The sequence below is a fragment of the Hemibagrus wyckioides genome, linkage group LG06, assembly GCF_019097595.1.
Source record: "Hemibagrus wyckioides isolate EC202008001 linkage group LG06, SWU_Hwy_1.0, whole genome shotgun sequence".
NCBI lineage: Eukaryota > Metazoa > Chordata > Actinopteri > Siluriformes > Bagridae > Hemibagrus > Hemibagrus wyckioides.
In genome coordinates, this window is record NC_080715.1 from 36,057,321 (window position 1) to 36,071,854 (window position 14,534).

The 14,534-nt window shown below is 39.4% G+C and overlaps 1 protein-coding gene across 1 annotated transcript in view; it reads right to left on the reverse strand.

Moving 5' to 3' along the window:
* Positions 1-4,923: 4,923 nt before the first annotated feature.
* cdc40 (cell division cycle 40 homolog (S. cerevisiae)) overlaps positions 4,924-14,534 on the reverse strand; it is a 17,220-nt gene continuing 7,609 nt past the window's right edge. Inside the window, exons 10-15 of the mRNA XM_058391738.1 lie at positions 14,444-14,534; positions 14,126-14,241; positions 13,513-13,646; positions 9,575-9,651; positions 7,549-7,693; positions 4,924-5,467 (exon numbers count right to left, since the gene is read on the reverse strand). The exon at positions 14,444-14,534 is cut by the window's right edge and continues 11 nt beyond it. Coding sequence (XP_058247721.1) covers positions 5,290-5,467; positions 7,549-7,693; positions 9,575-9,651; positions 13,513-13,646; positions 14,126-14,241; positions 14,444-14,534 — 741 coding nt within the window. The 3' untranslated portion in view covers positions 4,924-5,289. The remainder of the gene's footprint in view (positions 5,468-7,548; positions 7,694-9,574; positions 9,652-13,512; positions 13,647-14,125; positions 14,242-14,443) is intronic.

Below are 14,534 nucleotides of genomic sequence, written 5' to 3' on the forward strand. Positions count from 1 at the left end.
CTGTTCCCATTTCAGAAAAGGGATGGTAGTTCTATACCATTCTAAGTTAGAAAATTCTGCCAGATATTATGCACGGCATGCACCCAGAAGACTGGTTCACATTAGTGGATCTGTTCAATGCATTTGGAACCCAGATGCTTTACATTCCAATTCAAAGGACCTATATTTGCCTTTTTCCAGCATCACTGGTGCTCTTGAGTCAGCCTGGACACCTTTGTCACAGGTGTCGGTCATTGTGGTGTACAGTAGTACAGTATAGTGTCTCAGATCTTAGCTATGGAGCATGATAAGAGTAAACTAATCACACCCACATATTAATCTTGACCTCCCGAAGACAAATTTGATAAAGATGTAAATGACATCAACCAGCTAGGACTGAGCATCCTGCTTCCTTCAGTGATTACTTACTATTCTGAGACACCACGACATGCTGGTCTACATGGACAACATTGTGACAGATACATCAATCATCCGGATGACAGGAAGGTGGATACTGCTTCCTGCCTGGCTTGAAATCTCTATCACAATGACACAATGGTGCAGAGGTCTGTCAACACAGAACATTATGCCTCAGATAATGTCTGCACACAGAAGTGACGTCCTAGATCTGGAAAGCATTCACCCCGGTGGACCTCTGTACCGATGGCAAATCAATTCACTGTTAACTATAGTTCTCGCTGAAAGAGGTGGACAGTCTGCTAGTGCATACTCTGTGTCACTATCTATAGGCTAAAGGCTGATTCTGCCAACACAGCACAAAATTCAACAGTCAGAATACCAAACTTGTTTGTGGCCAAAGCTGCTTCCATGAGTGGATGAAATACACTACATTGCCAAAAGTTTTGGGATACCATGAAATTTTGGACAATTTCATGCTCTCATCTCTGTGCGAACCATTTGGGGATGACCCCTTCCTGTTCCAACATGACTGCACACCAGTGTACAAAGCAAGGTCAAGTTTGGTGTGGAGGAACTTGACTGGCCTGATCTCAACCCCACCGAACACCTTTGGGATGAATTAGACCAGAATAGTTGTAGCTGTTATAGCTGCAAAGGGCGGGCCAACTCCGTATTGCATTATTGTGCATGTAAAGGTAGATGTCCCAAAACTTTTGGCAACATAGTGTACTTTAGCAGCTTCCTCCCTAAAGAGAACCGTTGTCTCAAATGGACAGAATGATGTGGCTCAGATCTTGGATCAGTGGGTTTGACTTCTTTAGAGTGAAGAAGAGCACTGAGACCCAGCAGACAGAGAGCCAGTCATGAATGTTGGAGCCCCTGGTAGACAGACTTGTATAGTTCTGTGGTCCTAAAAGTACTAGCCTTCCTAGACAGAAGAAATTTGTCATCTGTGTTGAAGGTTCATGTGGTGGCTATTGCAAAATGGGGCTTTTAAACTTATTACGGCGTATCTGAAGTGTCACACAGTGGTATGCCAATGTGCCCTGTATTGGATTTCATTCTTATATTGGATTCCCATGGGTACATATTTCTTTTCTTTTTCTTTTTATAACCATGACAATACTAGTAGTACATACTTTGCTTGGCTAGCTTCTTGAGTAGTGTATTTCAATATGCTACGTTAGCGTTTTTGGCAACAAAAGATTGGAGTAAAAGGAAATGGTTATACTTTTATATGGTTTAATATGTTGGAGGATATGCTAACTGTGTTATAGTGCAGCAATCCTAGAAACCCTGGGAAACTACAGCTGAGTCCTGTTTGAATCTTTCATACATGGTATAATGGACATTAAGTATTAGATGATTATAAATTACTGGCTGCCTCTGCAAAGAAACTACAGCTGGGTCCTGTTTGGATCTTCCAGCAAAACACTGCTCCAAAACACAAGCCCAGATTCACATAAAAGTGGTTCAATGTTTAGAGAATAACATTATGGCAATCATAGTCCTCTGACCTAAACCCCACTAACATGTTGGTTGAGCTGAAGTGGAGAAAACTAGGACCCTGGGGGATCTGTATTGATTCTGTATTAAAGAGTTGTCTCAGATTCCTAGTACAGTGGAACCTAGGCATACGAATTAAATTCTATCTGGAGGCGAGTTCCTAAGGTGGAAATTTGTATTGCGAAACGAATTTTCCCATAAGAAATAATGTAAACGCATATAATCCATTCCAGCCGCCCAGAAATATGACCAATATTACCAATTTGAAGCGTATGTAAACTGTATGACTGCTTACAAAGAACTGACCCAAGCCACGCATTCCATGTCAAGGGTCCTCACAATAAGTCGTGCCACCAAGCTTGAGCTAAAAATAGAACAGACCACCCACACCACCAATCTGTCAACAAAAAAACGCACAAAAAATCAGCTAGCTTTTGAACGCATGCCGAAGGCAACGTTGGTTGACTCTTTCGGAACAGCTTTCACTGAGTGAAAAAGAAATTTGGTTGGCTTCGGTTGGCTCACTGACGCAAACCAGTTTTGAACATCTCCCAGGCGTACGCACAACTTCGTTCGTATACCGAAAATGCTTGTATGCTGATGCAAAATTTCTTGCAAAAGGCAAAAATTCATAAGGGAGGGCATTCATATACCGAGGTTCCACTGTATTCTCAAATTTCTTCAAACATTGTAGAATAAGACTGCTGTCGAATGTGGAGGCTGCACAAGGTGCTGAGCAGAGGCGTCCATAACGGTGACATATGATAAGGGTTTTTATTTCCTTAGAATAATTAAAGGTGAAAATGACTTCATATATTCGGTTCGAGATAAATCTAATTAAACATATGAACCGTTTTCATATGTTTCATATCCAGCTTCACCAAAGCACCCATTCATTCAGACGACTGTATATTTCCATGATTTAGGACAGGAAAATCAAGTGTGAAATAGTTGAGAAGCCAAACCAAGAACTGTGATTTCCACACACTCTTAAAAAAAGAACATCTATAACGTGAGAAAACAAAATGATTCAAATTATTCAACAAACCTGAGATTTTACATTGGATTATCTAATTTCAGTTACTCTCAATTTTTACTACTCTTTGATAGATAGGGCTGATGAACTGGGAGTTAAACTGTTTAGTTGGATTGATCTGCAGGATCATTGTGCAGAACATCTCCAGGTCCTGGCAGCTGAATTAAAAGATATAATAAAGCAATCGCTAGTTGAAGAAAATAAAAATCCCTCCAGCTGAATCATGGCCTGCACTTCCAGTGGTGCTGCTGGGAAATATTACAGATGGAATAAGTCATCTAAATCCTTTTACACACACAGTTCTGAAGAACTGAAAGTCTAAGAAATGAAAGTAAGGTCCTTTGTTCATTCATTCATTCATTCATCATTCTCATAAAACTATTAATCCTTTTATGCATATTGTTATGGTCTAAAACAATTTGCATCTAGCTATATTATACAACCATATCATTGATTATTTTCCTGTCGTGTGTGTGTGCAATTTGTAATGTGGAAATGATAGATTTATTCCTTCCAATGAAACCACATCACTGATGATTTTTGGTCCTGTACTGATATAATCTGTAATAAATGACTATTATTGTTTAGCTCATTTTCACTTATCCTTCCGGTCACAGGCAAATCCTTGGGCTGGTTTTGGCAGCTAATCTGATAAATAGCTGTAAAAATCTAATTAAAAAACATCCAGATGTTCTAAGGACGAAAGACGCAGTTGAATGACATACATTAAGTACATAGATATGCAATGATCAGGCATAACATTATGAGCAGTGAGAGGTGAAGTGAATAACACTGATGATCTCCTCATCATGGCACCTGTTAGTGGGTGGGATATATTAGGCAGCAAGTGAACATTTTGTCCTCAAAGTTATGTGTTAGAAGCAGGAAAAATGGGCAAGTGTAAGGATTTGTGCGAGTTTGACAAACGGCCAGGTTGTGATGGCTAGACGACTGGATCAGAGCATCTCCAAATCTGCAGCTCTTGTGGAGTGTTCCCGGTCTGCAGTGGTCAGTATCTATCAAAAGTGGTCCAAAGTGGTGAACCGGCTACAGGGTCACTGATGTACGTGGGGAGAGAAGGCTGGCCCGTGTGATCCAATCCAACAGATGAGCTACTGTTGCTCAAACTGCAGAAGAAGTTAATGCTGGTTCTGATGGAAAGGTGTCAGAATACACAGTGCATGTGTAGGGCTGTTTTGGCAGCAAAAGGGGGACCAACACAATATTAGGCAGGTGGTCATAATGTTTTGCCTGGTTGGTGTACATGTGTCCAGAAAAAAGATCTGATAGAATTGGTTCAAAATGATCGAACAGTGATACTGATGTATTTTTAATAATTAGTATTTATTTATTTATTTATTTTATTTGAGTGAGTCGGTTTAAAATAAAGATGACAAGTATGCGCAAAGCTGTAAAATATTAAAAGAGTTTTGAATTGCTTAAGCATTTTTCTGTTATTACACACTGTTAATGTGGTGTGAGGGGATGAGACGTCGTCTTCTGTGTTAGATTTAAGTGTTTCTCAGAATTTCCTTAGTTCACCCGGTTCACACTTTCAGTTAGTTGTACGGCTGTGTGTGTGTGTGTGTGAGAGTGAGTCTATTGAGATGTTCCAGCTTATTTATCTTTAAGAAGCTTGGCATAAATGTTTCTCTTTGTTTAATAAAAAGCTGGGTATGAGTTCACCTGCTGACGGTCTGCTCGCTACACTGGTGTCAGAAACAGATGAAGATCGACTGATTTCTTCATCAGCTTTGTGATATGTCCTTTGCTAAAATATTGTTTTCTTAACCGTAATTCCAGGCTATTTTATAAGTTTGACCTTATATGCAGCATAGTAGGAAAACAAAAAAAATTCTGTGCTTTAGAAATAATTTTTCCCATAAATCCTTTATCTACTTGTGATTATTTTCTGAAGAATTTATTCATTAACACTCAGCCCTTAAAGGCTAGACAAAAAAGTCCAATGACTTGATGGAAAATAAGTACAAAATGTTTTATTATGTTCAGAAAGAGACGTTGTGTAGCTGAAGTGAAAATCTGACGACGTAAAAATGTTCCCAAGCATGAACAGTAGAGCTAAAACGAATAACAATCACATAAAAGTCTCCTCGGCCATCGCTAACACTCAGAGTCTCTGAAACCTACAAATCAGGGCTGGATACCAGTCCATAAACTTGATATGAAACTCGGAGCAAAGCCAAATACCATAATCTCAAACTGGGAATTAACAAACAATAAACTCAGCACATAATGGAAGCAATAAAGAGCACATCAGCTGAGTAAAATACACTGACCAAAAAAAAAAAAAAAGTTTTAGTTTTGCGGTTAATTCTTCCATCTTGGTTTCAGTCCCAGAGTTTGATCTGTCCGTCCCAGCCGCAGGTGATGACCTTGGAGGTCTCGTGTGGATGCCAGATTGCGCTGATACACACCTTGTCGTGTGCTTTGATTCGGTGGTACAGCTTGGTGGTCTTCCAGTCCCAGACATTCAGCTTGCCGTCTGCATCGCCAGACACCACATAACTACAGAGAGAAAATAAATATATTATTACAGAACTTCACAAGATATCTGCTAGAGACAGATTAGTATAAAAAAATAATAAAACAGCCTTTTTGAATAACTGGGACAAGAAAGTGTGTTAGTGGGCTTTAAAAGAGAGTTTGTCCTTCTTAAATATTTAAAGCATTATATGGATATTATTATTGATGCTATTTTTATTTTTATCTCTACATTTGTACTCTCTCTTTCAGACAAAGACATACACATACTGATTTTAATACAATAGAAAATCGTTATAGTGTAACTATGGAGAAGAATAAATCCTCCAATATAATAAATACGATTCAGATTTTTCACAGGAGGAAAATCTTCAGGACAGATTGCTGGTCTGTACATAAACATGGGTGTTTATTTTTTGTCTGATGAGGGAAAGTCTATTTATAGCCGCTATAAGGTAAATGATCCGAGGAACTGACTTGTTTCATGGGTGTATTTTATAGCGGTGTTGCAAGATAGCAGTGGTGAGGATTTCCACGAAAGTATTCAGACCTCTTCAGTTTTTGCACGCTTTATTGGTCGAAAATTAATGAAAAATTAAACTCAGTTTTTTTTTTTTTTGCCATCAATCCACACAAAATTACACTTTTTAACTGACTGGACATGGTTTAAAAAGGCACACATCAGTATGTATACATATTTTCATAAAAATGATCTGTTCCTGCACTGAACACAGAAAATAAGTGAATGGACAAGTGGATGTGGTATGAGCTATAGCTGTGTGGTATGAGCTGAGCTCTCGGCTTGAAAAAAGCTCTGATGGCTTTAAAATGGCTAGCAGACTAGCTAATTTGTTGTGAATGTTATGAATACAGGTCTTGAGTATTCGATGGGCTCGATGAATGCGCAGGCGCATTTTAGTGGATTTTTTTCCACAGAGCAGCTACAGTCAATAAACTGACCACTCCCTCACTTTTTATTAAACAGAAACGAGTAATATATCATTCCAAACTAAAGGGTCTGTTTTTATTTCTGTACACTCACAATAAATGACAAACATTTTACATTTTAAATATATTATAAAATAAAGAAATGCTAGGTTCCATACCTGCAGATGCTTCCTCAGGTTCAACATTGAAGCCTTTGAGGTCGAAAGCATTTTAACAGCTAGCAAACAAATTTTGTACTGGACTGTTATATTTGCCCCTTATTGGATTTCGGGATTAAATTATTTTTAAATTTCCAGGACTGAAATGCATTTTTATCACTAGCCATGGTGGTAACTCTCAGACAGTGCATTAGCCTAAAGCTTTCCGAGGCAGTGTGGATTAACATAACTGGCAGACGCGCCGCAAATTCAAACCAGAGAACCAATCAAAATCATCAGAATAGCCCCGCTTTAACAAACTCTAACAACAAATTAATATTTATTCAACATATACTAGTTTTTTTTAAAGAAAATATTCAGGTGTAACTCTATTTGTAATCTTTAACATTTTCATAAGTAACTGTAATTTTAATGACATATTTTTCGAAGTAACTGTTACATTTATTTTGTAATTAAGTTACATAACGCCGTTACATGTAACTAGTTACTCAACAACACTGCTGTACTGTTATTGCTTTCTACTGCTCACTGGGAAGAGATGGGGAAAAATCCAGTTGGAATACATCCAGGATATCAGTCTATGAAGATTTCCCTAGCCATCATGGCTGAATTGTTCCTGTGTGTAATTTTGTGTCTGTATTTGAGGCTTCTGTCCCTCAAATACAAAGAAACTTTTTTTTCTTTACACTATTAAACACATACATGAAGGGATGTGGTAGCTTAGGGGTTGAGGTGTTTGATTACTGATCAGAAGGTTGTGAGTTCAAATCCCAGGTCCACCAAGTTGCCACCTAGAGCCTTGAGCAAGGACTCAGTTGTATAAAATGTGATAAATTGTAAGTCGCTCTGGATAAGTGCGTCTACCAAATGCCAGAAATGTAAACAAACTCTATAGTAAAACATCCCGAGAGTTCATCTCCTGCTCGTCTGCTTTCTGAAATATTCGTCGTTTCCCTACCAACTAAATTCCCCTCCATTTTGTCTGCAGTAAATGCTTACCTCATATCTGGAGAGAAGTCCACCTGACAAGCGTATCCGGCCACCATGTGACCCTTAAAGACCTTCTTCTTGTTCAGTCTGAATCGGTTCTGAGCGCCAAAGATTAGGATCTGATTATCCATGGACTGACAAGCCAGCCATTTCCCTGTGGAGGAAAAAAAGAGCGTGCAAATGAGGAATGATGGCAGGCTCCAGAGATGTTACGAAAGCATTTTTCATTGTTAAAATAAATTGTTGGATTTTTGATTATTAGAATAATCAGAAAGTGTAGTGTTTTATTATTATAGATAAATCTTCATGACTCAAAAATGATCAAAACAAAAAAAAAAAGCAGAGACTCCTTTTGTGTGTATCTGAACTGAATCACGGAGTGCTTGTATTTAAAGGTGTTTAAAGGAGAAGGCTTGTCTGTCACCTCTGAGAAAACACTCCATCAGGCAGAACACTCTTAAAGGAGAAGTTAAAAGAACAAAACTCTACAAATAATTTCCTCAGCCCCTTGTCATCCAAGATGTTCATGTCTTTCTTTCTTCAGTCGTAAAGAAATGAGGGGAAAACATTTCAGGATTTTTCTCCATATAGTGGACTTCAACCACAAAAGCTTGTGCATCCGTGACGCTACGTACTACGTAATCACATCGGAAGGTCACGCGTGATGTAGGTGGAGCTAAAGACCCAGTGTTTACTAGCGTGGAGAAGGAGGAGCACTCTGAAGTTGTTGCATGTGGAATGACACAAAGTTATACGTCTTTGTGTCCATTTTTTGTTTAAAATGGTCCGTTTGTGTGTGTGTGTGTGTGTACCCTGGATGTGCAAATCGTATTAAACCTAAAAGATTACGTCCGCTTGGAAATAACGTGACTGCTCACAAAATGCCCTGAGCGATTGAAGCTGTGGTTGCTCCCTCTACATCTGAATACCAATACACCCATACACACTTGTTGCACCCTTTTGTTAGTAAAGAGTGTTTTACTTATTTGCACTTCCTTGGTCTTTGCACATTCGCTTTGTAAATACAGAGTCTGTAGCTCCGCCTACATCACGCGTGATACATACATAGTACATAGTGTCGCAGACACTCATCCCAGAGCTAGTGCTAGAAGAGCTTTTGTGGTTAAAAAGTATACAGTTTTTTATTTCTCTAAGAAACTGAGCGATGGTTTGTCTAGATAAGAGCCTTCTTCCTGGACTGGGATGGTTTAGAGATCTTTGGAGCTGCATTTAAACTGTATTTTGGAAGGTCAAACTCACGTCCACCATTGAAGTCCACTATATGGAGAAAAATCCTGAAATGTTTTTCCCTCAAAAAACATCATTTCTTTACGACTGAAGAAAGAAAGACATGAACATCTTGGATGACAAGGGGCTGAGGAAATTATTTGTAGAGTTTTTGTTCTGGAAGTGAACTTCTCCTTTAACGTTCACTCCAAACAAGAAGCCAAGAGAAACCAAGGCTCATTTCCTCCTAGTTCCCATTTTAGCATTTGTGATGTCTGTCACATCTGCTGTGAAACACCGACCAGAGTGACAACAGAAGCTATTTACACCAACAAATAGCTCACACACACACACACACACACACACACACACACACACACGCAACACTGCTGCACCTGATACCCTGTCAGTGACACTGCCCTTGTGCTTTTCTGTTAACGGAGGAAGTAGAAGAGGTCGAACAAATCATTTACATCACAGATACTTGATAAAATGTTCAAAGTGCCAAAATATGCAAAACTAAATCTACTGGCTTCTTCTCTATTTTGCTTTCATTTATTATTAAAGGAAATTATTATTATTCATTAATTTATACCCTTAACAGGTGTCTTGTCTTGTGTAGTTTTTCCCTAATACACCCCTTAGACATTCCTCTACACTTTTTCCCCAAAAGAGAAAAATGTTTTTTGATCACTAATTTAGAAAAAAACTAGCCGCAGCCGGTAGACACAGAGACTTTGTTCTTTGAAATGATAAAGAAATGACCCATGTGGTGCTGGTGAAGCAGCGCTCAGACGAACACACTCACCGTTGGGGGACAGGGTCACTGCAGGCATCGAATGCATACTGGGCTCTGCGATGTATTTGAAATCCACAGGAATATCCCTGAAATAAAAGAACACATCTTGAAAAAAAAAAAAAACCAAGGAAAAAACCCTGCATATGAACTTTACTGTTCTCTTTCATATCTATTTGTCATGCTTAATAACTAAAACATCTCACATGATTAGTGCATCTTGTCAAGACATACAGCAAATAAAGGACACCTGGTTGGTCAGTTCCTGGCCCCTCAGACTATAACAGTAATGAGGAACTGTAACGCTCGATGAGCAGGTACCCGAGTTATTTTGTTTATATACTTTACTATATATTTGTTTAAGTAGGGGCAAGGCTTTGCTACAGCACAGGCTTCAGAAATAAACGCTGATAATGATTTTTTCCTCATGCACAGCACCTACATTTACCTGCACAGCATCTACCGCTGGCCTCTGTTACACTGCTAACTCTGATTGACCCCTTGCTCTTCCACTGAGTACTTTTAGTTTGTTCTTTCTCCCAATTTCCTCCACCCTTTTTCTCCATTCCAATCCATTATCCAGCTCTGCCCCATAAAATGGTAGCCATCAGGTGATGCAGCTGTAGACCAGCACATGCTTCCTCTGAGACCTGGGAATCCAGTGGCACATATTTTCTCTCCAAACTCCTGCTCATGAAGCTGCACAAGATAGCCCAACACTGCACTAAAGAAACATCTGCCCTCTTTAATGAAACATTGCCCACGTGATAAAACATCTGTCCACGTGATAAAACATCTGCCCTCTTTAATAAAACATCTGCCTACTTTAATGAGACGTCTGCCCTCTTTTAAGAAAACGTCTGCCAGGAAACATCTGTCCTCTTAATCAAACATCTGTCAACTTAAAACTCCGGCCCACTTAATGAAACATCTGTCCTTTTAAGGAAACATCTGCCTACTTAATGAAACTCCTGCCCACTTAATGAAACATCTGCCCTCTTAATGAAACATCTGTATTTTTAAGGAAAAATCTGCCAACTTGATGAAACTCCTGCCCACTTAATGAAACATTTGCCCATGTAACAAAACATCTGCCCTCTTAATGAAACACCTGCCCCTTAAATAAAACATCTGTCCTTTTAAGGAAACATCTACTAGAAAATATCTGCCCTCTTGATGAAACGTCTGTCACCTTAAATAAAACATGTTCCCTTTTATGGAAACATCTGGGCAGGAAACATCTGCCCACTTAACAAAACATCTGCCCTCTTAACCTGCCATCTTAACTAAAAACATCTGTCCTTTTAAGGAAAAATCTTCCAGGAAACATTTGCCCTCTTAATGAAACATCTGCTCTTTTAATGAAACATTGGCCTTCTTAATAAAACACCTGCTTTCCTAAATAAAACTTCTTCCCTTTTAAGGAAAAATCTTCCAGGAAATATCTACCCATGTAATTAAGCATCTGCCATCTTAATGAAATACCTGCCTTTATAATGAAACATTTACCCTTTTAAACGAAACACCTGCCCTCTTAATGAAAACACCTGCCCTCTCACAAACAGCAGGTGTCCTGAGAGAGTAACATTATTCTTCCCAGCCAGAAAGCTTGACTAATTGTGCTCTCCATGCACACCAGTGGAACTCATGCAAGCACTTGGTACAAGACACGAGTTTTCTTTCTAAGAATGAAGCATGTTGCTCTTTTCCTGCTGGTGGCCATTAGAACTGAGAACAGTGTGATTTAAACAAAAAAAAAAAATCAGTAATAGATTTCTACACACTCCTTTTCCTTCTATCTAGTGTGTCTGTATTTAATGAATAATCTTATTAATTAAACAATTAACAATAACTAGTTCCAGTAGCTCTTTCGGTCTATGCAGGCAGAAATGGAAAACTCTGATGTGTAGCTTCAAGTGATTTAACAATCATCAGTGAGGAGAAACACACACACACACGGGAACAAATTTCAGTGCAGAAACAATTTCACTTCTCTTCATTGCCCCCTACTCCCTCTGTCTCTCTCTCTCTCTCTCTCTCTCTATCTATCTATCTATCTCTCCCTCTCTCTCTCTCTCCATCCCCCCCCCACTTTCTCCCCCCCCCCCTTCTCTCTCTCCACACATCTGGAATGTATAAACCAACTCAAGGTAAGAAGCCTGAAAACTGGGCCATCGCTGAAACCTGAGCAACGTTAGACACAAAACACCCAAAATAAACCAGAACAGATTGGAGCAGGAGATACGAGGTGAGCACGACGTTCTTCAATCCCCCAAAACACAGATCTCGGATTTGCTCGTCTTATTATCTGCCCTCTTCTCTCACTGCTTCTTCATTTTGTTCCCTTCATTGCATATTTTCATCAGCTCCCTGGTTGCTGAGCTCTTTAATCCCTCCATCTGAGTAGGCCCGGGGGATAAAAACCTACAATTTCTTACACACAAAGTGTATGTCGTGTGTGTGTGTAGTAAAAGCGCTTGGTGCTCGGTGAGAGCTAAGCTCTCCAGCTCCCAACCCTCTCAGATTGACTAAACATCCCTGTGCACTGAAGAGACCTGCCAAAATCCAGCTATATCACATCAGCTACTGATCAAGAGGGAAGAAAACCTGTACACGCAACCTCAGCAAAAGCCCAACAAGGTAACATGAGCCTCAGCTGGAAAGTGGAAGCTCGGATCACCAAACTGACACGCTGCATCTGCGAGCCGATGATTAGCTTCACGAGCTGCTGGCACAGAGGGTTCGGTCCAGAGCCAATTTAAATTAAAAACGGTTACGAAGCACGGATAGAGGCTGAAATACGAGGCTGTGATACCACGCACTGCTGGATGATCTGCGATGTCTATAGAAGGCCAAAGCAGTAGAGGCAACATGATTGAGGTTAATAAGTGGCTGCAGTTCAGTAAGCATGAAAAGTTCAGGTGTCTTCTAGAGTGCGTTCAGAAACAAGCACAAACTCGGCACATAAAGCTTTCTGGATCACAAGATGGACTACACAGTGGGATGAAAACACTTTAAAAAGATTATCATCTTATTAAGGCACCTGCTAAAACTTTACTGCTCTTATACCACAACAATTTTTTTTAACACAATACTTTAAATACTGAATAGCTACATTAGTTAATTTTTTACAAATTATTATATTATTATTAAGGCCATTTCTGATATTAAAATCAAGATGTTTTTTTTATGCTTTTTAATTCATACAAATTATTTAGCTTTAGTATTTAACTAGTGCTTTAAAAAAAAAGCTGAAGACTAGACACCTTTCCAAAAAAATAAAAATAATTTTTAAAAAATTGTGTAAAAAAAATTAGCGCTATTTTTGTTTTATTTGTGGGGCAAAAAAATCTAAAAAGAGACAAAAAAAATATCTAAAAATCAGTGCAATAAATATGTAAGATATTAAATCTGTATCATATTACACATGTTAAAACGTATTAAGTCTTAATTTTTAATATTACTATATCAGTTTTAATATTTACTTTTCTGCAGAAACTTACAGCATACTGATGGAGGAGTCAGCTGGTTGTTTTATCTCTTTACCTCCAGCCTCGTTAAACTCCAAAAACGTTTGCGTTTTTTTTTTTACCCCGAATCTGCCCCATTGATCTGCCTTTAAATCAGCTGAGTGGGGCTTGGATAAGGCTCTGAGAGTGTCCTTTCCTGCAGCTGAGTGTTCACATTTCCATCTAATTTGGAATTTTTTTAAAGGAGAAATCTGTGATATCAAAGCCTTACGACTTTAAGCATTAAAGCAAGACGGAGAGACTGTTCCCCTCACATAGCATTGTGTCTAGTGTGGAATATTTTCAGACTAATACAGTACATAAGCTGCTTTCTCACTGTTTTTTGCTGCTCTAACTGCAGCTCTGGTAAACTTGGCATGCTGAGCAGCTTCATATTAAATCACTTTGATACTGAATCTATTTCCACATTCCTGCACTTACCATTCCCACACACGCAAGCTCTTATCGTCGGATGTACTGACGAAGCGCCGGTTATCGTCCACAAACGTGATGGTGTTTACGGCTCCCAGGTGACGATCGTATTCCTGAACCACCTCCTCGGAGCGGATATCCCACTGAGGAAGGGAAAAAGAGGTGAGGCAAACAGAGGTGAGATTCTGCTACACATAAAAGCTGATAAAAAGAACTTTATCTGCTGGTCAGTGATGGATGGAATGTTGCGTTGGAGGTCTAGGAGACGGAAAGACTCAAAGAAATAATAATAATTATAATAATAATAAAAAGTTAGAGGTCAGTGATGTCTCAGTCGTGATTATTTGTTCTTGGCACATTAATGCTGCTGCTGTTCTTGTGCTTTATGGATAGCTCTGCAAAGCCCCATGTGACTCTATCCACACTTCACTACACTCCTTTTTCTTTATAAAGGGAACCACAGAGTGTGAAATAAGGTCTTGTCTTTAGATTTACTGACGAGAGTTAATACCTTGGCTGCCTGTGTGTGTGTGTGTGTGTGTGTGTGTGGGCTATAATACGAAGCTGGAAGTTAAGGACATCACCGGTAGGCAATTTTTCAGCCTCTTTCACACACACTAACCTGCACAATCTTCTTGTCCGACATGCCGGCTACAAACAGGTGTTGCTTGTCTTCGTCTGGGTTGAACTTCACGCAGTAGGGCACTTTTCTGTTAGTAAACTTTGAGATGCACTTACCTGGAAAATAGAAAGACAAAAGGCTTCTACAGGTTTTTTTATGTTTTTAAAGCAGGCCTCGTAGGGACTCCTAACAGGGATCTAATACTGATCCAGGAACGCCCCCCCAGAGTGGGTTCGGCTCCTCCTGCTGGTGGAGCAGAGAGCAGGACACACTCAGGACTTCAACCTTGAGCACTTTTCTTTTTTTTTTTTTACTCACCGGTCTCCGTGTCCCACAGTTTGAGATAGCGATCGTATCCGGCACTGAGAAACTGGGTGCCGGTATTGTTGAAGCAGATATCACGCACAGC